Source organism: Paroedura picta, chromosome 9, assembly GCF_049243985.1.
Source record: "Paroedura picta isolate Pp20150507F chromosome 9, Ppicta_v3.0, whole genome shotgun sequence".
Classification (NCBI taxonomy): domain Eukaryota; kingdom Metazoa; phylum Chordata; class Lepidosauria; order Squamata; family Gekkonidae; genus Paroedura; species Paroedura picta.
Genome location: NC_135377.1, coordinates 30,036,085 through 30,061,614, shown reverse-complemented (window position 1 = coordinate 30,061,614; position 25,530 = coordinate 30,036,085). Strand labels below are relative to the sequence as shown.

At 39.6% G+C, this 25,530-nt stretch overlaps 1 protein-coding gene across 1 annotated transcript; it reads left to right on the top strand.

Annotated features, from left to right (window-relative positions):
- On the top strand, positions 1-24,849 carry PI15 (peptidase inhibitor 15). Its single transcript, XM_077352123.1, has 6 exons — positions 1-167; positions 631-952; positions 15,035-15,153; positions 16,438-16,570; positions 16,675-16,790; positions 17,269-24,849. Exons 2-6 carry the CDS (start codon positions 680-682, stop codon positions 17,402-17,404), a joined length of 777 nt encoding a protein of 258 aa, XP_077208238.1. The 5' UTR covers positions 1-167; positions 631-679; the 3' UTR covers positions 17,405-24,849.
- The last annotated feature ends 681 nt before the right edge of the window (positions 24,850-25,530 follow it).

Here is a 25,530-nt window from a genome sequence, read left to right as displayed (position 1 = left end):
TCTCTCTCTCTCTCTCTCTCTCTCTCTCTCTCTCTCTTTTTCTCTCTCTTGTTCTTTGTGGGTTTGTAATAAGACACACTCCTCTTTCCAAGGGTTCACACTAGAGCAAAGAAAAGAGCTGTTTAACTTGGAAGAACAATACACTAGGCTTTTGGTTCTGCACAGAGGTAAGCCATTGAGCACAGTCAGTTTGCTTTGTATGCATTTTTATTAACATGCATCCTTATTTTGCTGGACTCAATTTAACATTGCAAGTAATACATTGTTTCCATGTCTCCTCCTGTTTCTTGTCTATCACTTTGCTTATAAATCTTTATCAACAGTGTAGTTATAAGTAACCAGGATGGATGTATCTTTTTATCCTCGGAATAGCAGATGCTTTTTTCAGCCTCTCTAGTTGTAATAGTTGGCCAGTGTGAACAAATCTTGCTTTATGTGGCAGTCCAGTTTGTGTGTACAGTTGCTAAGTTACCTGAGAGAATGTGGAGCTGTCTTTGACTCCCTGGAAATATCATATTTTGGGTTTTCTTGCCTACATTTATCTTCCTGTGGGAATAGTTGTAGAGGGGAAAACTGATTTGAGATTCACTCTGATACCAGTCACTGTCTTTAAATCCTTTTCCTTTACAGAGTGTCTCTGTATCTTCTGACTTTAAGTGGAATCTTCCCCAGCCCCAAAATGACAGTAATTTCTGCCATCAATGGTGCTCTTTTAATGTGCATTCTCTATGAAACAAGTGCAGTAGAGTTATCCAATTCCACTGACCCCTTCCTGTCAACCAATAATTACACTGATACTGAAGCAGCCTTGGCAGCTCATTGGGATTCTGCAAATCTTCCCAAGGCCAGGAGGAAGCGATACATTTCACAGAACGACATGATTGCCATCCTGGATTATCACAATCAAGTCAGAGGCAAAGTCTTTCCACCTGCTGCCAACATGGAATACATGGTAACAAGACTTTTATGTACTCCTTTACCATTTCTAAACCTTATGAATTTTGGCTCAGAAATGAGAGTCTACATTCTGAGATGCCATTATTTCTTTCAAGTTAGTTAGGCCAATGTTTTTTTTGAAACTCCTTTATATTTATGCTTGTGCTGGGTAACTCAGTGGTCTGCTTTCCAGTATGGTTCCTTTCTGCCTTCAGACAATTACGGCATGTAGGCTGTGACAAACTGCATGTAAAGCAATCCTACAAGAGCATTTCATGTTAAGTTCAGCTCTGAGGCATACCTGTATTGCAGACCTAAACGGATAACAGTCAGTTTCTCCCCCTAGGGAACCCTGGAAATTGTACTTCTGCAAGAGGACTGTGAGTAGTAATAGTCTTCTGCTAGAGTGGTCAACTTGCAGGTGGGGTCTGGAGATATTTTGTATTATAGCTGATCTCCGCACTACCAATATCAACTTCCCTATGAGAAAAAGGTTACTTTGGAGAGAAGACTCAATGGCATTGTAACCTGCTGAGGTCTGCCACCTCCCCAAAGCCCAACTTCCCCAGCTCCAGACCCCAAATTTTCAAGAATTTCCCAACCCAGAGTTGGCGGCCTAGTTTCTAGATCTGTTTAGCTAGAGTGTATATTCTGAATGTGAGAAATCTCTTGCACAACAACTTTATATCTATCACAGAGTAGAACATAATCATTATACAGAGTATAATAGTGAAGAACATAATTATATTTTACTGTCCTAGTTGAGATGCAGTTTTAAAAGTTCCTTTAGATAGTCTGAACTTGAAAGTTGGCTTAAAGGTTCACCTTAATGCAGAAGGAAATGCACCACAATTTATTTATTTATTTGTTTTTTTGTTTATTTATTTACCACCGTTCTCCGAAAGTCTCACAGCGGTTTACAATTATAAAACAATAATTCCCATTAAAAGCCCATAAAAAACACCCTTATCACAATTAAAAGAGACAGCAATGACCCTAGCGAATTCTAAACACTCAGCCTCCTCCCCTGTTCAGCCTGAGGGCCTGTCTGCAAAGCCCCTTCTGATTGGGCCCTCACCCGGACAGGCCATGGCAACCCGGGAGTTCGTGCCTCCTGACCCACCACCCTCCCAGGGAGTGTTGTGAGGTGCTGGCATTGCTTCACTCTTGGCCGCTGCAGCCACAGCTCCTGCTCCCAGGCCCTTCCTCACCGGGACCCTGACGACAGGAACTCCGGTGAGGAGGGGAGGGCACCGGTCATGTCTTCCCCGTGGCCCAGCAAGCCTTTTCAAGGCGGCCTTTTCAAGGCAGCGGCTGTGCTTGGCGGGGTGCGGGGAAGCCATGGGGGACTTGGCAACGTGGGAAGGTAGCCTAGATCTCAAAGTATGCAAGTTTGTAATACTGTCTATCATGTTCATACACCCTTTGTACATAGCATGCATTTAGTGGAATCTGCTACTGTCCATGAAAAAAGTCATGACACAGCAAATGTGAGAATTTTAAATAGCAACAATCATTTTTAGTAACCCCCTGCAGTTTCTCTCTATATGTCTCCCGATGTTAAATGTATAACATTGTCACATAATCATAGCTAATTTTGTTTTAGCATCCGCTCAGCCCTATGGCAGTACTAGTACTTGTTCATACAGTGTCTCTAGGGCATAGTTTATTTGACTTTCAGGAGGGCATTTTGGTTGGAATAAGATGCAACACACTAATGTTGAATATAAACAAGGCCACAGCTTTATTACCTCCCCATGGGAGGGATGGCAGCTTGGGAGAGGGAGCCAGACCTAGCAGTCAGCATACTGCACCAAAACCCGCAGAGTCCAGAGGTGCCCTGGGGATCCATACTATTTCCAGTGGGGAGAGCAGACCCCCTTGCCAACTGAAGTCTGCCCTAAGGAAAGTAACCTATGTGGGAGAGCCAAAGGGAGGCCCCCTCATTTGGCTGCCCCCAGGCTGCCTGGCAAATGAGCTCCTGGCTGCCCAGCAGGGTCAACCATGCTTATCTATGTGCTACCTCTTAGGGACACCCTCTTAGGGACACCCACCAGACTCCCTGCCAAAAGGCTCCATCTCATGCAAACCTGCGGCTATAATGAATTATTGGCCATGAAACATCTACCTCAGACACTGAACAAGGCTGTTTCCTCATTAACACAGGGTGGGAGGGAGGGTAGCTCTTCTCCATGGCATCCTGGGCCCAGGACCTGCACACGTGGCACCTTTATAGGCACCACAGATCCTCCCTTGCCCCCTGACAAGCACTGTGGACAGGCTGCTGGGATGGTCACGTCCACCTACATCCAGCCCTCTATGGGCGTCAACAAGCGGTCGAGGTAAGACTCAGCCGCATTTATATTTAAAGGCTCTAGGCATCTAGTAATCGAGATCAGTATAGTTATAGATCCTTTAAAATGTTTTAATGACAATTCCATATAAAAATGGTTACTTGTCTGTGAGCTTCTTCTGGCTTTCCATCCCAAGGCTGTTGATGTTTGTACTCAGCATAGTAGGGAAGAGGAATAACTGCTTCCATGAGTGGAGATTTTGTTGGTAGAGTTTAAATATGCAAAGGAGGAGCAAAACACCAGCTGCTTAAAGAATAAATACTTTTACTGAGAAGAGAAACAATTTTATAAAGAAGAGAAGAGAGTGAGTCTTGTCTAACTGACTAATGGTTGTTCTTCTGGGAGGAAGTGTGCTCACTGAAGCAGGAAGCCAATCAAGACTCAGAATGAGGTCCTTTGAATATACCATGAAGTTCCTAATCTAAGTACGGCAATTATATGTCTCCCCTGATGTTCCCTGTAGGATATTCTTCATATGCTTTTGAATCATGCACACTATAGATCTTTCATATTCCAACAGATTTTACTTTATAGCTGCAATGTCTATATCTGGAAATGCAGATCACATCACATCTTTCTGCACAAGCAGTGCAGAAAGATGTGGTGTGATTCCTAGGATCCCTGGAATTACAGCTCATCTCCAGGCTTCAGAGAGCAGTTTCCTGGAGAAAATGAGTTATTTGGAGGGTAGATTTTTTTTCCTACTGAGGTCTCTGTCCTCTCCAGATTCCATTTCCAAACCTTCAGGTGTTTCCCAACCTGGATAGTAACTCTCCCTTCCCCCCACCCCTCCCTGTGGACAGGAGGTGTTGCCTAAGTGTTCCCTCTTTATCATAGGACACAGGAAATTTTTGTTCCCAGTATGGAATCCCGGTATGTTATAACATCAAATTAAGGTTGACACTAATATGAAATTAACTGGTTATATCATTACACTCATGAAGAATAAAAATGGGAAAGATATGAAGTAGCGGCAAACAAGAAATTATGTCTGGATGGAGTTTTGATTCTTTAATACTACATGCATCAGATTTTCCCTAGAATTTGAAGAAAAAAAACATAAAATATTATGCACAGTGGCAGCCACACTGGGCTACTATCATTCTGTTGTGGTGGGGCAAGAAGCCCCACTGTTCCCCGCATGTGCACAGGGGAGGGGTTCCCCTGGTATATGTGGGCTACCCTGCCATAATGGCTCTGCGCATGCAACATGGGACCAGAAGCGCCAGGAGCGCTCTGTGGCAGCGGCAGTGGTGGGCCACGGCTTGGTGGCGCCCAGGATGGTGGCGATGTCGGGCATAATCAGGGAGTTTCCTTGAAACCCTGTCGCCATCTGGGGCATTCTACCTCGTGCATAATTGGTCAAGAAGCATGACATTATGAAAACAACTCCTTTATTTCCACCATGTATGAAGTCCATTTAACAGTATTCACTATCTGAGTTAGATCCAGCCAGCTTCCTCAAATACTCTCACCTATAATTCCCCTCTTTACTCCAGCTGTGTTTGCACGTGCAAGTCCCATGAACCCCAGCACGGCCTTCAAAGAGTACTTCCTTTCCCCTTTGCACTAGGGAAAAAACTGCTTGGATCCAACCCTCTATTCAGTTCACTCAGTGATCTCTTCATCATTCAGACACTTTAGCATTACAGACACACATTTTGAAATGGAAGGGGATGCATGCACACAAATGCACACTAACAAGAATAGAGACGAAGGGAACCACACTGAGCAAAAGGAAATCCTGGTGGCTGTGCTAGTTTACTAGTAGACAGGTTTTTAGTCAAAGTATTCTAAAAATGGATTCCAGATCCTTCCCTTCCCACCAAGGTTGTAAAATGTATTTTCTGTTGTAACTCCAGTTCCTCTTAGAAGCCAAATGGATCCTTGCCACCATCTGGGTTTGGATTTCCTTCTCTTTCCAAGCTTTTCATAATAGACAATTGGCTGTAAGTGCAGAATGATGAGCAAAAGTTTGTTGAGAGCCAAACAACATCCACACTGGAATATAGCCAGTTATTAACTCTATGAATTCTAAGGAACAAGAAGATCTTAGGGTAATTAATTTGCTTTGCTGATTCTGATGAGGAAGTTTCTCAGGACTCAGCAGGACCATAACACATGAGCAAAGTGGCCATGCATTAGCTTCCAAGTAAAGGGACAAAGAGATATGAAAGAGAACTGTTATTACTCATTCAGATACAAGTCTAATAATGACTGAGGTATTTCCTTCTATGCCTGCTTCCAATATGAAGGCTTAATTATGCGCCAGATTCTGAACTCCTCCTTAAACAAAGGGACTCACAAATGTGCAGTCTACATATCCTTTAGTAAGGTAGGCAAGGCCTGGTATGCATGCCGAACAGCAGCACAACACACCATTTGGCTTGGCATGCAGGACCAGTTTTCTGTCCAAGGGACTGACAGTAACTCTGGGGTTGGCAACACCTCTAAGGCTCAGCTGGTTGTCAGTATCCTGAACAAGCACAATCCTTGGCTTCCCTCTCCTTTTTGTTGGCCAGAACACCAACATCTTCACCAGTCTTCACCGGGCATAAACAGGCTCTGAATTAAAATATACAGGTCTATTTAGTGATATATCTCTTGTCTCCCAAGTGGGGACCCAAAACATTCCCACCACACCACCAGGCACATAAAAATTACCTACCCCTCTCTTTTAGATTATTACCCATTCTCCAGCTAGGCTGATGAGGTTTGGTTATTTTAAATTGCAGAACAATCTAAGAACCATTTTTCAGTACTTCTGCCAAGGCTTCACAAGCACGAGGTACAGAATCTGTTTCAGATGTAGAGTCCCATCTCACTGGAGAGCTAGAAGTCTCTTCACTTCATGCAGAGATGACCTTTCTGCTAATGCACAAAGTATATAAGAACCCCAGTGCTTTCTTCAGAACAATATTAGAGCAGATACAATAGGTACTTCTATTGCAGCATTAAAATTATGTATATAATTCCATTAGTATGGAGCAAAAACAGATTTACCATAGAAATTCCTTATGTCATTCTGAAATTCTTCGTCTCCTCTTCTCACTGAACTCCCAAGTTAATTCTCCTTGCTAAGCTTTCCATAGTACATATGTGCCTTGGAGTGAGGAGAAGACAGAATGCTTACATTAATATTAATGTGAAGAAAACCCCCAGCTTTTGCTCCTGGATCCTACAGTTTTGATATAATAAAGTTTCTTCCTTCCTGAAATGACTTTGGGAAAAATGTAGTGGAAGAATGAGCAAACTGGAAAGCAGAGGAATAAAAGGATAACACTTCCATATATTCTAGCTACCTTCTCCAGTTAAATTGCTCCAATGTTTTGAAACATTCTTCTTAAAGGTCATTCAGATTATTTACTGGTAGTGTTAGCCAGTTAGCCATGTCGGTCTGCAGTAGAACAAGTCTAGTAGTGCCAACGAAATTTCCAGGGTATAACTTTCAAAAGTGAAAGCTCTCTTCTTCATATATGAAAGCTTATACCCTAGAACAGGGGTAGTCAACCTGTGGTTCTCCAGATGTTCATGGACTACAATTCCCATGAGCCCCTGCCAGCGTTTGCTGGCAGGGGTTCATGGTAATTGTAGTCCATGAACATCTAGAGGACCACAGGTTGACTAACCCTGCCCTAGAAACATTGCTAGTCTTTAAGGTGCTACTAGACTCAGATCTTATTTGCATTTGGTATGTTGCATGAGATCACCAGTGTTGAAGCATTCATTTGGTATGTTTTTAAAAAATGGCCAGCTGAAACCTTACATTTCTTACAATTCCTCCTCCCTCTCCTCCATAAATCTGCAAATTTTATAAGGCATGTTCAAGTTCTGAACTCAAGGGCTTGGTTCTGAAAAAAAAAAAACATTTTATGGGTTATGACCAACATTTTCATGAAAAACTCTGGAGCAGCTGCCAGAAAGTGATCTTTCCAGTCCAGCCTCCTGGAGATGTGTAATTGTATTCCACAGCAGCTACATATAAAATTTATCCTTGCAGTGCTCAGTGCTCATTTTAATGTTACAAACTGGATAAGCAGAAATCCTGTTACCTCCTGAGTAAAGAATTCACATAGCTCTGGAAGAGTCATTGCTTCACTACAATATGTTCATCTTAAAGTCACAGAAGCATCTTGGATAACATCAGATTGCTAACAAGCATATGAAACAAAAGGCTGTCAACATGACCAAATAGAAAGGCTTCTCTTTGCCAGAAATGTCTTAATTTTGACAGCTCTTATACACAGAGCTTACTGAATTCCTACTCAGATCAGGCAGTATATATACACTTAGTACCCCTCAAAATTTTTTGGAAGAACTGAGGACATGGTGTTCTTTTGCTAGGATTAAGTCCCTTACAACATGCAACAATACTGTATTTTGAATGGAAAACTCAAAGGTAGAAAACTATGCCTTCATACTTCATATATTGTTTTCTAAATTGTCAATGGGTGGATACTTTTTTGTTAAAAAAAACCCTTTTCCTTGATGACTAGAAGTATAATTTTGGTTTATCTTATGATATCACTTATTAAAAATGGAACCAATAAAGGCAAGCCAATAAAGTTAAAATTAAATCCTTAGATTTAGCATTAAATACTTAGATTGCCATCATAAAAACCAAACTATGGTCTTCAGAAGACTGGCCTTTTTAATAGCTGGCTTGACCAGTTCTTAAAATGAATAGACCCTAAGATGTTAACTTATTTTATTTAACATAGAGGGGGAAGGTCAGGAGAAATCAGGTGTAATATTCTGAGGTAAAACCAGTAAATGCACATACGTTCATTCTTAAGATTTTCACAGAGACATAAATCTTTATGTTGGGAGACTTTTGATTCCAGTGTTTGTCCCAAACACTTCAATACAATTTTTTTGAGTAACCTCTAACTCCTTTTGGTTTCCAGAGGCTGGTATACTCTTTCCAGTATCTAAGCCTCTTCCTTTGAAATACCAGTATACATCTTGAGTTTTTAACTAGTCTCTGAAGGCTATTTCTAACCAAACCAGACCAACGATCCCTATACTGTTCAGAGCTAATTCTCTGTCAAGGGTCAGCAGAACTCAACAATAGTGAGGACTCCTCAGAGGTGAAAGAAGCCAGCATGGCCAGACCAGAGGCAGCAGTAGTTGATAATCAAAGAGGATGTACAAGCATGTCAAGATCTGCAGATCTCCATCTCTGATCCAGTCCTCCAGGATCACCTGTATTGTTAGAGAAGTGAAGGCACAGGTTTACAGTAGAGCTGCAAGTTAAAAGGAATTATGTTGTGGCTATATATCAGCTACCCGCTGAAAGTGAGGATGAGTTTTTGCAGCTGTTGTTTACCTATAAAACATCTTGAGGGATGCTGTGGGGGTGTGGACGTAAGGTAGCTATGTGCTAACACACTGCCACTCCCTTGATTGTAAACCTTAGTTTTTCAGACCGGACAACCATGCTTGATTGATTTGTGGATGTTTAAACCTTGGATTGACTTTCCATCCTGTAATCTCCCTTGATTCTGCTGACTTGGGTGACCACTTAATGAAGGATGCTGCAACCTGATGCTGCCACCTGACCAGCTATTACACTTCCTGTTTGACTGGGCAGGGAATTTTCTTCTCTCTCTAGAAGATCTATTCCCTTTCCTTGGTCCAGATGAAAATCCCTGTCTGTGTCCCACACTTCCTTGGCAGCCCCCCCCCCCCCGTTCTTTGTCTTAAACCACTCTCAGCTAGGCTCTCTTTAGTCAAGGCAGAAATCCAACTGACTCTCTCTTTATCAATCTGCTCCCAAGTTTTTTTCTGCTCAGCTGCTGCAAACCAATCAGATTGCTGGGAGCAGCCTGTTACTCAAAATTAACCCTTCACAGTCCATGATATTGTATCTGAGGAAGTGGGTAGGTGTGAGTAGGTGAATTCCCTCCACACTGGTTTCTGGAGATTTTTGGTGAAGGGATCACTTGGGCATGAAATTGGGGTCATTGTGGGTGGGCAGGTAGTTGTGAGTTCCTGCATTGTGCAGGGGTTAGACTAGATGACCCTGGAGGTACCTTCCAACTCTATAATTCTATGAAGTGTGTAAGTACATGAAAGTTCATACCTTGAATAAAACATTGTTAGTCTTCTAATGCTTCTTGCAATGTGAAATGCCCCAAACGGTCCTTTTCATCACACAATGGCCTCACGTGAGTGTAAGAGAGTCTAAGAGAGCAGAATACATAATAATTCCTAGCAATGTGCCTCATATTTGCAGATGATCATTCTAATATCATTCACTCCTGAGTAAGCCTGGGGCAAACTGTGTAAAATAGATACTTCAGTAGTGAAAACGGCTGTGTGACAGAGAGTACGAGTCAAATATGTGTGTGCATGTGTGCATGCATATGCGCGCATGCATGTCCGTGCGCACACCATCAAGTTACTTCAGTATTATATTTATTTGTGATTTGAAGAGAACGTGTCTTATTAATATTAGAAGTAGTCCTCATGAATGATATTATCCAGGAAACAGAATAAGCCATTTTTAAAATCTTCCTGTTGCTTTAATTTTAGCCAGACTTCCTCCCCATAGTTTGGCACAAGTGAACTTTGGGTGGAACATGAACGTAGACATTATGAGCAAGTAGGCCTGTCAGCATGAAGCTTTAAACAACGGAGTAAAAAGGTTCTGATTCTTCAATGCTACCCCACCACGATGTACTTCACACAGTGGGCTTTCACTGTAGCAACTGGCCCGAGACAAAACTAAATTTTTTTTTGACACATTAAAAATATGTCAAGCCAGGAAATATGTTAATAATGAAAGATCACAGAACTATTTGAAAGACAAATAGACATTGGAAAGGATCTTTCCTTAAGTACAAAGAGCCATTAAAAAATGGCCTGTTTTCAATGGCTTTGGCATAAGTTGATCTTTCCAGTTCTCTGAAAGTGGTTTGATCAAATGAATATGCACCATATGCAGATTTAATATGAGTGGAAATCCAGCCTTTCCAAAATAAATTCGGCCAGGTTCCTTGGAACTAGGGAGCTGTGCACCCAATGTCACTCTGAATGTCTTGGTTTATACAATAGAAAGACAGCATCCACGACAGAATATTGACAAACAGTGCCATGTAAGAGAAATGAAAGATCAATTTAGTGAGGTAACATTTTGTTTATATGAAGCTGGATTCTGGGTATCTTTATTAACAGACTTCCTATTTGTTAACAAATTACTTCAAATCCATTATGGGAGAGAGGTGGTAAAAAAATCCAACAACAACAACAAATATCCCCACCAATTAACTCTGTGAAAAGGGTAAAGGGGGTGACACTATAGAATTTTCCCGGTTGAGACGAATATCTTAGTGTGTGATGTTTGTGAACAGTGAACTAGCTTAAACAGTGACATATTTTTCAATCTAAATTTGGCTTCAGGCCTGTCAGATGATGCATGCTATTTCATCTTAAAAATGAACTTAAGAATTCAGATATGTACTGCACATAGGTAAGTAGAGATTACTTAGCTAATTGCTTTATACTAATTGCTTTTAGTGTATTAATTATATTTTGAACACCTGACTCTTGCTTGAAAATAAGAACATCTCCGGCTTCCATAAAGAGACCTCTTAGAATCCAGGTGATCTTAAAATCCAAATAAACACACCATGTCTGCCAAATCTGCCTGTGAGCTCATATGTTTTCATCGCATGGTATGCACAGAAAAAAAAGAAGAGTTGAGTCAGTTTCTGGTCATGGGGAAAAAAGCATGCAATCTGTATTGCAATCTGTATTTAATATCTGGCCAAACATGGTGAGTGTTGTGTAGGTTGTATATCAAACAACTTGAAAAAAGCAAATGTCCACAATACTGAGAGTAAAAAAAACTGGTTCTACTTGCAATGAGGCAGGAATGGAGAATGGGCTATCAGTGAGAGATCATGGGCAATTTCATCTAGATAACTGTCTCATATTTGTTTTCTCAGATCTATATTTCAAAAGCCTATTGTCTATACATGTCAACAGTCTCCAAATGTTTCACTCATACTGATAGGACAGTGCCTTTTTAGTGTAGCAATATGTTCTTCCAGTTAATTAGGCCAATAAAGTGAATCTATTCCTGAATCCAACTATAAAATGATTTGCAGCCTGATCTAGCCCATAGAAGGTTCAATAGGCCTTACTTGTAGAAAGGTGAACTTTAAATAAATATAAGATTTTGCCCTAAGTAACAGTAATGTGACGCTAAAACAGACATATTTTCCACTTAACCATGCTGACAGGAACGTATTTGCAAGATTATGGTCTTCCACCTCACAGTGCATATGGGAGAAATCACTTATTCAATGGACTCCTCTGTTTAAACTGTGCATATGAAGAGTCTGTATACCATATAAATAGGAAGATAATATTGATACAAGTAGTCATGCGTTTCTGTAGTGTACCACGGTTGACACTACGCTGTAAATTTTTAATGACCTCTACAAAATGATACAAATCATCACATCACAGCCTCATATATATATGTGGCAATAGTCAAATACATTTATGTTTCAGTGTAGAAAAATATATCTGACGGATTTAATTAACTCCAGTGGCAATTAAAGAATGTTCCATGTTTTCTTGAGTACACAGTCTGCAGAAATTCTGAAAAGAGAGAACTATCATAAGTGTGCTTTTTAATGTTTCACAGATAATTCTTTGAATAAAAAAAAAATCTTCTGTTAACTGTGGGTTAGATTAGCGATCCCCAACCTGTGGTCCGCAGACCACATGTGGTCCTTCGACTAATGGGAGGTGGGCCCCAGAGGATGTCTTCCACCCCCCCAGCCCTTTACAACACACTTCGGGTGTCATTGTCTCCCATCACTCCCAGATGGGACTATCTCGTTGCAGAGAAATAGGCTCAGGGTTCCCATTGATTTGTCATTGTCATGAGTTAAAATTTCCATGAAAATAAAATGTTCCTTATGTTCATTGTTGTGGCGTGTCTGTATCTTATTTTGAAGGGATGTTTAAACATTACCAAAGCGATCAGAGAACGTTAGGGCAGTGGTTGAGAGTAGAGGAGTAAACTATCCCCCCCACCGGGCCTCAGTAAAGGGCGTTGAGTGGTCCCCGGTGAGTGGTCCCCAGCGTTGAGTAGTCCCCGGTGATAAAAAGGTTGGGGACCACTGGGTTAGATGACTACCTTAAGAGTCAGCTTGGTGTAGTGGTTGGGAGTGGGGACTTCCAATCTGGTGAGTTGGGTTTTATTCCCGTTCCTCCTCTACATGCAGCCAGCTGGGTGACCTTGGGCTCACCACAGAAAGCTGTTCTGACCGAGCAGTAATATCAGGGCTCTCTCAGCCTCACCTATCTCACAGGGTTCTGTTGTGGGGAAAGGAAAGAGAAGGCGACTGTAAGCCACTTTGAGACTCCTTCAGGTAGAGAGAAGTGGCATATAACAACCAACTTCTTCTTCTTCTTCTTCTTCTTCTTCTTCTTCTTCTTCTTCTTCTGAAATGACTGAGAAAATTGGCATGCCGCACACCAGCAAAATATAGTGTTTATACAACTGTCACAAAACTTTCCAAACAGAAAATAAAAGCTGTTACTATAGGATCGCAGTTAATAAATTAAAATGTTGACAGAAAAAAATTAAAGTCAAAACCCCCTTCCTGCTTTGCATAATGATTTCTAATTTTTCTGGCTTGGTACTCAGTGCTGTTTTTAACAAAACTCCCTGAGGTTCCAAGAAATGATGACATCTTTGGATGTGTTATTTGCATTATGATAACTGGTAAGTGCAATCCAGAGACTGCTTATGAGCTCAGTACCTGCGATCCCCACTCCCAAGAGCTTGTCCATGCTTTTCATTGGAGAAGGCAGAACTGTGCAACAGTTATGTGATTTCGGACTGAATCTCTTCACTAAAGGAGATTCTGGGTGTGTGCATGTAAGAACTATGGTTCCGTTTCAGTTACGAGTTATTGGCAGGGATTTGTTTTTGTTTTCTTTTTGTATAGCACTTAATATATTTTATGCAATCTTTGTAACAATCCAAGTTTCTTTGGAGCTTTGGATAGATCTGATTATGTGTTTCTTGTCCTGTGTTTCTGCAGAGCTCCTTAGCAGACCATTAGCAAGCCAACTGCATGGTTTTATGTGAACACAACAACACAAAAAAAGCACTGTACATGGGGCTGAATCCCAACTGAATTTTCTACTAACAGATGGGAAGGATCATTTCTACCAATTCCTATCTAGACCTCCAGTTTGCTTCTCATAGACCGTTTATGCACTGGGAACTTCACTGCCCCAGCTCCTGTGCAGGAGCAAAAATCAGGGACGGATGACGTGCACCAGGCCAAATGCTCCCCTATGTGGGTACAGGAAGAAGTGGGGCAACCCGCCACAACTAAAACTCCAGCTTGCAGCCCAGCATGAAACCTCCAGTGCATAAACGGTCATAGTGTTCCTTAGGGCCCCTGTTCCCCAGGAGCAGGATTTTGGGGAGATCAGTGGACTACCAAGGAATTATGAGGAAAGAACATTCTTTTCCACTAGCAGACATGAGCAGAACATGAGTAGACATGAGCCGAACATTTACCCAACCCATTGTCTCTAACACTGGTCATGTTTAACAGTCTGAATGAATGCAAAATGATCCTCATTCAAGGAGGTCTATTCCAAGAACATATTTAAAATACCTCAGTTCTATACATTTACACTGGCTGTAGTGCTCAGAATGGAATGGTTTGTATGCATATCTGCCATATTTCTCTTATTAAGATAAACAAATTTCTAGGAACTCATACAGTTGTTTGCTGAATTTCTTTTGGTTTGTTCTCTTGAATCTGGGTCAAGAGTGAGAAACTCATGGACTATATTTGGCCATCAAACTAACAATTATTATGAAGCATCTGGGCTGGCTAGGTGTGGTATAAAGCCTTATTCTATTATCTGGTCAACAGAATAGTACCAGCTGTACTTTAGACTCCTGCTCTTTTGTCACCAACCTCAAGGACCTTGAATTGGGACATGTATTTGCTAGGACTCAAGCTGAGTTCAATTGATCACAACCCATTGGGGAATTGTTAGGACCAATAAAACTGTATTTTCCTTCTTCATTTTTTGTTTCATGACAGGTTATTCTGTTGACCCCCTTTTTCTCCTATCCATGCTCCCAGAAACTTTGGGAAGGGATATATAAAGTTCTGTTCCATATTTTATCACAGTTTTGTGAGGCAGGCTAGGCTGAGAGTGACTAGCCTAAAGTCACCAAGTAGGCTTTGTGATTGAACAGGGATTTGAATCCTGGTCTATTGGTTCAAAATCCAATACTGTAGTCACTATACAGAACTCTTCTAAAATGACTGAGCAATGATATCAGAGCTCTCTCAGGGTGTCTGTTGTGGGGAGAGGAAAGGGAAGGTGACTGTAAGCCACTTTGAGACTCCTGGTAGAGAAAAGCAACATATAAGAACCAACTCTTCTTCTTCAAGTCACAATTTCTATAAAGAAATCCTGGAGGCTAAATTGCAGCTCCAAGAACTCCCAAAGAAGGATAGGACATAAAGGCAACAAGTTATCCAAGTCAGTTTATTGACATTTGGTTACTGGATCATGCTTGGAAGAATAAAAATGGAGAAAGAGAATCAATTGGATAGGAGTGGTGGGGATAGCAGCTGCAATCTGCCTTTTCTTTTTCATGATTAATTCAGTGTAACTATAATCTCTGGACCCTCTCCATGTATGAACTCTTCACTATGGCTAAAGAATTTCTCCTTTTCCAGGTCTGGGATGAAAATTTAGCCAAGTCTGCAGAAGCATGGGCAGCAACCTGCATTTGGGACCATGGCCCTTCCTTCTTATTAAGATTCCTAGGACAAAATCTGTCTGTAAGAACTGGAAGGTAGGCAGATAATGAGGCTGTTCAACAGATTTATTATGTGCATATGAAAGCCACTGTACGCAAATGTTGTTCTGCTGCTTTAGACCAACACAGCTGCACACCTGAATCTATCACAATATAATTTAGTCACATAGCAACCGGAGAAGTATAGAAACCTGTTTGTGCAGGGGTTCTATGCATACATGGTAGGGCATGTTAGGCTGTGGGTGAACACAGTGACCTTTGATGCAGCATAGTAACCGTTCATGTTTTGGAAAAGAAGATTCTTGGTGTGGTCCTGGATTACATGAAGGAATGAGGTATGTGTCTTGGATACAATCTTTGACACAAACATAATCAAACTCCCTTGCCTATATTCAAAGCAAGTCCCGTCTTGAATCAATTGTTTCCTGCTGAAGTTCATCTCAAGCACAGCTCCGTGTAAAGGAACTGTGCTGTAGCCACTTGTGGTGCATGCTAAATTTTGCCTACCCAGCAAGCCAAATTTACCAGAGAAGTATGTTTAGTGATCAGGTCATTATGTTAGTTTACCAATTAAACACAGGATTTCTTGTGATTTGTCCTTCTCTGTGCCATTGCAGTCAAATGCATTCCTTAAGTGGCTGACATTGTATAGATTGCTTTAGCTGCTTTTTCATTTGTGGAGTCAAAAGCATTTTTCTGTGAAGTGAACAGCTCACAAAACTGACTGGGCTTATGAACAGATACCCAAAGAACACAGACATACCTAAGTAGTATGTCTCAACTAAAAATCTCAATGTAAAAAAATTATGCCTTTTAAGAATTGAAGGTGGCACTGCTAACATATATGTGGTGGGAGATACCACCTTCAAGAATACAGTGAAATGTTGCAAATGGATGCATCCATTTAAGTTACAATCAAAATTATTCATTTCTATAACTGTGTTTGGCAAGCAAGATGTGAGATAAAGTGTAATGTAACCAAGCATAGTTATCTAGATTGCTTCTTGTTGGTATCATTATGCAAAACTGTTCATCAAATGAGAAAAAAAACATCTAAATTTAAGTTAAAACTGCTTCATATTTCATATATCCTAGTTCTATAAAGTTATCTTATACATTTTTAATTCAAACAATGAATTTGTGATCTCAGCAAGATCACAAGCACAGTTCTTTCCACTGCCATGATCCTGCTATGAAACAAATGCTATGCTTTTTCCCTTTCGAATGATCCCCTTGTACATCATAGTATATAGTTTATGTACATCAATTATGTGGAGCATTAAAAATTGTTCCCCTCATTCTGATGTCCATTATACCTAGATACCGATCCATTCTCCAACTGATAAAACCGTGGTATGATGAGGTGAAAGACTACGCCTTTCCATATCCTCAGGACTGCAATCCAAGGTGTCCTCTGCGATGCTACGGGCCCATGTGCACACATTACACACAGGTTATATTAGTTCCATTGTTCTTATGTCATCCTTTAATCAAAGCCTGTCTATGTATGTTATTTTTTAATTGGACTTTAAACAAATAAAATGACCTTTCCTTTAGATGGTCTGGGCTACTTCCAATCGAATAGGCTGTGCAATCCACACATGCCACAACATGAATGTGTGGGGATCAGTTTGGCGACGAGCTGTGTATTTGGTATGCAACTATGCTCCAAAGTAAGTAGCTCCCTTTTAATTCCACGTACTCCTATATATCATATTCTATCAGGCCACCTCATTGAATTGCCTCTTACTCCTTTAATTAAATTTTTGATTATCTAATTTTTCCTGGGTTCTTTTGGGGACATCTTTCTGGTGCCCATGCTGATGAGCAAATACCTGGTGGTGGTTTCTCTTCAGTGTTTGCATATACAAAGAATAATTCAAGGAAATTATGACTCAGTTTTCTCCAAAAGACCATCACTATCCCTGGGTTATACACATTTCAGGGGCACCATTTCAGCATCAGGAAGGACAAAAAGATTTCACTGGGGTGGAAGAAACAAGACTCCCAGCAAGATTTAAACTAGTGCTATAGGACATTTCAGGATTAGATTAAAAACAATTAAAATGTCATATGTATACCTTTTAACAGTTCTTTATTGATCTGAAAGTGTTCAACTAAATCACTAAATATGCTTCTTTTTTTCTTCAGAGGAAACTGGATCGGAGAAGCACCATATAAAGTAGGGGTGCCATGTTCTGCTTGCCCTCCTAGCTATGGAGGATCTTGCACCGACAATCTGTGCTTTCCAGGGGTGACGTCAAACTACTTATATTGGTTTAAGTAAGATGGTGGGATATTTCAATAACTCTTATGATGGAGTGATTGTGTACCAAAATATTGTCTATTGAATTTTGCACATAGTGTATGTGTATGTATGTATGTATGTGTGTTATTTTTTATAATGCATTATAATATATATACCATTATATATTATAATGATCATGTACATTGTGTATTTAAGATGTGGCATAAATCTAGTTACCCCTGATCATCTGATGAAATCCATACACATTATTATTATAGAGCAGGGGTAGTCAAACTGCGGCCCTCCAGATGTCCATGGACTACAATTCCCAAGAGCCCTTGCCAGCATTCGCTAGAGAGTTGGATAAATAAGTGTTGAAAGACAGGAAGAGGGAGGATGTCCCTTTGCAACCCATTGATCTACAAATAAGCAAAACTGGGGAACTTGAACTGAAGAAGATTCTCTAACAGAAATACTGCTTTCTAAACTAGGGTCAGGCATTAACCAAAAGTCAAACCTTATTTCGAAATAATCTTTTGTACATGGTATTTGGAATCAATGTCTTCTGGGAAAATTCAGAAAGCTTAACGATATGAAAGCCTACAGGCTACATAAATAGCTTCTGTTAACAGAGAAAGTAGAAAAGTATCATCTAAGTAGAAAAGTATCATCGGTGAGTTCCGCATGTGTATGTGTGTGCTATTGCTTAGCAGGAGGGCAATTTTGGGCCGGCTTCTTCAGAATGAAGCAGTAACATTTTAACAAAACAATCTAGAACTTAGTACAATCTAAAAACGATGTGTAATCTTTTTTAAATCAGAGAAACAAGAGAAATGTAAAAAACAAACTGCTCTTAAATTGCAATGGTACGTATTTACATAGGTTTATTGGAAAATCTACATAGTAGGGGTTCCAAGGTTGTTTGCTTGGAAACATGTGCATAATTACAATTGGGGCCCAGTGTTATGAACTGACACTACAGCAAACAATTGAATATGTCACTGCAGCTATGTTCATTACAAAAGTAGCAGAGCTATCTTGGCTATGGCATTCCGGTCACATTATTTCACCTTTTACAAGCTTCTGTTACCAACCTGTCCTGACTATTGTCCTGATGGCCATTATTATGGTACCATAGATTCTAAGATCATGTCCAGATTTCCAGTGATATTAGGAATAGTTGTTGGGCTCCACTATCCTGTGATCATGTCTAGACAGAAAACAGCCCATGGTGCCTTGTTTAGAATGCCTTTCTTTGGCCTAAATTGCTCACACTTCAATAATTATTTTTTCTTGAGTTGTCCCTAAGTGGCTTTATTATGGTTCAGTTAATTAGTGTGACAGATTCGTTACACATGCCTAATAATTGCAAATGAACCATGTATTGGAACATTAAAACAAACATAAGTTTAGAGTCAGGTTATTTCACAGATCATCTTTTGCCACTGACTACAGAAGAACATTGGTTGCTCTTAGCGACAGAACCCAGAGAAACAAGGTCCACTTGTATGAACAAGCAAGGTCCACTAAAATAGTACTTTTCTTGAGGTCCGAATTATGCTAACCCTTGAGATAGAGGGACCAAATATATGTTGCATCATATTTGCATCCACCCTGGTACACTACAAAAACTTTCAGTCAGACATCACTTGCAAATTTCATGTTCAGAATGCAGTTGAGGTATGGGGTGGTCTAATTCAGATTGCAACCATGGCATGTAGTAAGAACCATAAGTCTTCCCCTCTTCTGTGTTCTTCATCTAAAATGGCTTCAAGGAGCTGCTGTTCGCCCTGTTGAGGAAAGCCATATGTAGCCACCATTAGTACATTGCTTAGCCATCAGTACCTTATGTAGCCATATGTAGTCATTAAGACATTGTCCAAGTAGGGAATATAGTGGTACTCTGGGACTGTTTCAGGTTAAGAAAATAGCATGGAACAGAGACATAAACCTTCTCTCCTATGCAATACAGTCCCAGTGCAAATTGGATCCCTTTATGTTTGGGGTTTGGATTCCAAAACTAGAACTTGTAATGTACTTCTGATCAAAAGTCCCCATGGTGGGCCAGAGGAGCTTATAAGATCACATATATACAACTTGTTAAGAAGGAGTCATTGATATCCAAGTGCTCATTAACAAAACAAGAACACCCAAGAGATGGACTCTTAATATTTCCTCAACATTAAAGAACAAGTCTTGCAACTGACTTTAATAATTAATAATAGGTTAGCACACAATAAATTCTTCTATAGTGTTAACTTCACTTGAAAGCAAAGGTTAAGACCTTCCCTTTCAGTGGAGCAGATTCTTTAGCTGTCTTTGGATGGGCCACTTGGTAACCCTAGGGAAACAAAATAGGCAATTTGGCTTAGCCTAATATCTAAGCAAGTTTCATTATGTTCTGCTGAGCACTTTTTATGCCCAGGTGGCAGATGCTGTTCAAGCAACCGCTCTGAAAAAGTACAGAACTTTATAGCCTCTCATCTCCATTGCCAAAGTACTGAAATTATCTGAGTGCTGGGAATATGGCTGGTCAAAATGCCACCCCTACATTAATTATTAGTATTTGGGGGGGGGGGGGAAATGACATAAAACCTGTAATGAAATACTGTGGCATGCTTGCCAAACAAGATGTAATGGTGAAAGTTTGGTTTTGTATTGTAGCTAAATATTACAATGGATATGGATATATTTATATACATACATGTTATTGTAGCATTACTCTTCTAAGTTAATATGAATAAGCTAATTCTGTGGAATAGTTTCTTTTAATAATACAGGTAATGAAACTTTGCTTTCTCAAAACAGGTGCACAGATCTTTTACAGTAGACAAATGTGGTGCTAACAGTGGGTGAAGTCCTGGCTATTTTGAAATTGGTTGGCAATAGTTTCATATTATTTCAATGAGGCCAGGATTTAGCTCACATATCCATTATATGCATACTTTTGACGGACAGTAGCAGGAAACAAATACAAGATAAGCTATTTCACAAGAGCAGCTTTTCTTAATACAGACAGCAGGTACTGGAGACTTAATTGAGCATTTTTCAAGAATTTAACATATAACTGAAGGCAGATATCCAATTTTAATCAAATAGAAGGACATTGTAAAACTTTATACTCTGCTTACTTGAAATCCTATGATACTTATCTCCTTTCTGTGGATTTTGATGCCAGTGTTTTTAAACTGTATTCCAAGGAACAAACTCTACGGGCAGAGCTATAGGGAGGAGCCAAAACTCAGAAACAGAGTAAATGCTTTGCTGGCATTTCCAGTAAAAGGACAGCAACTGCTGGGAAACATATTTCTCTACCTAAGATTTCCCAGCCATAGAGCTAGAAGAACCTAGAGTTGCCATCCTCCAGGGGGTGGCTGGAAATCTCCTGGGATTACAATTAATCTCCAGTTCACTTGGAGAAAATGGCTGCTTTGGAAAGTGGGTACTTCAACATTATGCCCCACTGAAATCCTTCCCCTCCCCAATCTCCTTCATTAGGCTCCACCTCCAAATCCCAGATGTTTCCCTACTGAAAGCTGGCAACCCTAGGGAATCCTGATGTAACAGAACAGAACTTCATATGTTTAAGGGACTTTAATTACATTCCTCAAAGATGAAAATCTGGGAATTTTCAATGTGTGTAACAGTGTTTCCTTGAAGACAGCTATAATAATGTCTGTGACTGCCTGTATGTATCTTTGCAATGTAAAGTCCAAGTAGAATTTTAAATATGCTCTAGTATGCTCTCAGTTGGCATGTAATGATTACAAAAGGCTAACAGGTTTGGTTTATGATCTGTGTTCATGGGCAGATATAATATATATATAAATTTCTAGATAGAGAAAGATGGGTTTCTCGGAATATAAATATATATGAAATGTAAAAAGTTTGTCACATAGAAAATCAGAAATGTGTTAATTTTCTTCTCTGATCAGCATCAATTGTACTCTGCACACATTAGCTAAGTATTTAGCTGCATGTATTTGCTAAAAAAAACAACCCAGAGACAATTCTTGAATGAACATGAATGTGCACAGTCATATAGCATATATCTGGAGCATCAGCCCCACAACTGTCATTTTGATGTATTGCTAGCCAAATACAATATACAATATAGGAACATCAACACAAACTTAGCCATATGAATGTTCACAACATTTTGTTGCTCAAGTTTCATACTTCACAGAAAAGTGAGCAAGTTTCCAGTGGAATTGCAACTCCTCTTAGTGTTTTCATTGAGTGTGAACTGAAAGGGATAGGGTACAAATCAACTGATTACTTCACAAGTGTTCTAATTCAAAAAGGTATTCCACTGGAATATACTAATTTTGGATGCAACTTTCCCCCCTGCAACTATAAAACAAATATTTTCAAAGATACTATAATAGAGTAAATGTTAAATTAATGTTTAAACTATAGACTAAAATTAGAAAAGACATAAGAATGAAAACATACAAGAAAGTCCAAAATGTCTTTACCAGACCAGCATGCTTTTAATAGCATAATAATTACCTAGGGTTTTCTGGCTAACTGCCTTACCAAACAACAGCCAGTAGCCACATTTTGGTGCTAATCTTACATGTTTGCAGTGTTACCTACATACAATGGTATTAGGGTTCCCCACCTTCCCCCCTTTTTGATATTCCCCCTTCCCCCCTTTTGATATTATTATCTGGTAATTGCCACCTTCCTGACAAGAAGGATTGTATCCCATAGGATGCCAGTAACTTTCTTTAAAAAGTAAATCATCAGTGGATGTGAATTATTCAGATGGGAACTATATATACATCTGAGAACAAAAAAACAAGGGTTTGCCAAAGCAACCCACAACCAATCACATCAACAAGCAATTCCCGTGATTGCCAAATGGAGTTTTAGTTAGAAAATAAGGGAAGAGCATGTGCCATATAAATATTGATGTAGATTAAAAAAGGATTACATTTGTTCAGTTGTTCTTCTGGGAAATACATGGTGGTACAGAAAGCATCTAAAAATAATAATGAGGTGAAATCTGACCCTCTTGTTGGGGTAAGTATCTTGAGTCAATCGCAAACTTCCAGAAAAGGATTTCTCGACTGGCTTCCTCCAACCAGTGAAATAATGTATAACAGTACAAGTTTTTTTTTTCCATTCAAGTCACTCGCAGCTGAGTTATGGCAACCCTATGGGGCTTTCAAGGCAAGAGACATTCAGAGGTGTTTTGCCATTACCTGCATCACAACTCTGTTAGAAGAATGAGTTGGTTCTTATATTCCGCTTTTCCCTACCCGAAGGAGGCTCAAAGCAGCTTACAGTCGCCTTCCCATTCCTCTCCCCACAACAGACACCCTGTGAGGTGGGTGAGGCTGAGAGAGCCCTGATATCACTGCTCGGTCAGAACATCTTTATCAGTGCCGTGGTGAGCCCCAGGTCACCCAGCTGACTGCATGTGGGGGGAGTGCAGAATCGAACCCGGCATGCCTTACTTATTGGCGGCCTCCAAACCAAATGCTAACCACATCCAACCCTGCTTAACTTCTGAGATCTGATAAGATTGGGCTAGCCTGGGCTATCCAGATTGGGGCAGCACAACCCTAAATAAAGTTACATCCTTCTAAATGCATTGAAGTTAATGGATTTAGAAGGGTGTAACTTTTTATGAATAGAAATGAACACAGTGTGTCAACAAACAAGAAAATTATTTAAGGTGTTATTAATTGAGCAGGTCTCCAGCTCAGGCAAATTTACTGACAACTAGCATGGTTTAATAGTAATTGTTAATTACAATTAAAAATCAAGCACAATCCAAACAACATTAAACACTTTAAGAAACATTGATTTGCATACTATTAACTTAAAAGGCATAACTATAAATCATGCTCAAAATTTAGTATCTAAAGGCATCCTCAAAACAATGAATATATACTATGACTTCGATTTCAGGATCGGTTTAGCAGTGCAAACTTAAAAACAGTTACACCGTTTCAAGGCCACTGAAGTAAATGGGTTTAGAAGCAAGTAAGGGGTTTTTTTAGGACTGCATGGTAAATGCCCAGATTATTATGTGCTGTTCTAAATGGAGATCTACTGATGCTTCCACTCAGAGTATCTAAATAAGTGTGGTTGAGATCACAATATTGTCAATGAATAGATTTTTATTTTCATAACATAACATGTTGCTATAAATGCATTTTAATGATAACAATTGTCATTAATATAGTCCTTCTTTTAGAATTAACCAGAAACATGATAGAAATCTAATATTCCTGTCAATTTAAAATTATATTGCAAGAATCAGTGAGCGCTTCTCTTTGCCAATTGTCACCACAATTGTCTTTCTTTTCAGCTTACTCTTATACACTTACTTCAAAGCATAATTACATTTGCCAAAATATAAAAGGCAAAGAAAAAGTTGCTGTTGGAGTCAATGCCAGTCCTGAAGTCATGCTTTCCTAAGAGGTCTGGTTGACTGCAGTTTTAGAACAATATAAATAAAGGGCTTGAAGACAGGGTAGAGTCTGTAACTCATTTTCCAATGCTGTGTAATCAACTGTAACCATCCTAGTCAAAATGACCCTGTTCAACTGTTAGTTCTAAACTATTCCAGTTTTGGGGTCATTTTGACCAGAATGACAACAGATGCCTGTGCTATGTGTGAAAAATGTCTCTAGATAATGGTCACAATCTTTAAACCATTTCTTTGCATGGATATATGAATTCTGTGCCTCTGAGTTCCGAACATTAATCATTCAGATCCAACACCAAGCTGTTTCTCCAGTATGCTGCCCAACAACAACTGAAAGAATAACATACAATGAAGCACTAAGGAACTGATGAAAGCAACTCTTTCAAATGCTTTGGTGCTTTGCAGCAATCTGCCTTGTGTCTACCAAAGACTATAGGAGGATTCTTTGCATACTACATTTTTAGATGCTCATAAACATGTTTATGTGTGACAAATCTATATTGGCAAATAATGTTATCATGCAGGTACACTCATCAGGGTGGCAAGACCGGCTGGACAAACATTGGTTGTCAGTCACATAAATAACACAAATAAGTTGATGTAACAAAAGATGCGTATTCACATTCATATTGTAAATAAATGAATCCAGTTTTGCTTTAAAAATGTTCAAATCTGTCTCTGTTTACACAGCGTTACACAGTGTTCTGACTATGATACCTGTAACAGAAGATATGCTTCTTGTTATCTGAAACCAACACTTACATTTGTTTTTGTATGTATTTATATAACAAAGAATTGTCTTTCTTTATATTCTGTTCCCTTTTGTTACAGCAGAACCTTACACTTAAGATATCCTAAGAACATAGTTCATTGTTTGACACTGATGTTGCAATGAATAAAATTATTTTTTTTCATGTTGTTTTGGTTACAATGTATATTGTGATAACTGGTATCCTCTCAACTCTTGATCTTGTACAAACATGAAGTAGAGTGAATGTATAAGACTGTGTAGTTAAATAAAAGCTGAAGAGTATCATTATTTCATAGGTTCCACTGCTGATAAACAAACTCTTGCTATTTTCATACAGGCACTATCTTGCATAACAAAGCTAGGACAAATATGGGATCAAGGCAGCATTGTTGAACTCCAAAATGTACTCAGATGCTGTACTTAACATCCTCTATGAAAGCAATATTGCCATGTTCTATACAGCTTCTATTTGTTTGGATGTCCAGTGCTGATCAAGCCAACCTGCATTCAAGATGCCATCTGAACATGTGATCCTATTGTTTCAAACTCCTTTCAAGGGAATGAAAGACACATGCTTAGGTAGTTATTGAGAGGATAGTAAAGAAGTAATACATGGTATTGTGCTTATCTACTTATATAGAGAAGGTTTTCACATTTGTGTTCTAAACTGAGTGTTATTCATTGTTTGAGTAAAGCAATACAAGGATGGAGATTTCATACAACAAATTTCCTTCAGTTAAGGAGTCATCCCGGAAGCACCATGAAATGACTGAACAGCCTGATAGATTCAGATTCAGAGTACCTTTGTTGGCATAAAAAAAAAGCCTGATAGGGTGGCAAAAAAGGGTACTTTCCCCCTGCCCTTTTCACCATTTTTAAACATGCTAACTTGAATGCTATACTGCTAACCAATGTAGTCCTTCTATAGCAGCACTTTGATGCCATTTGCTCCATTATCCCCCAAAACTA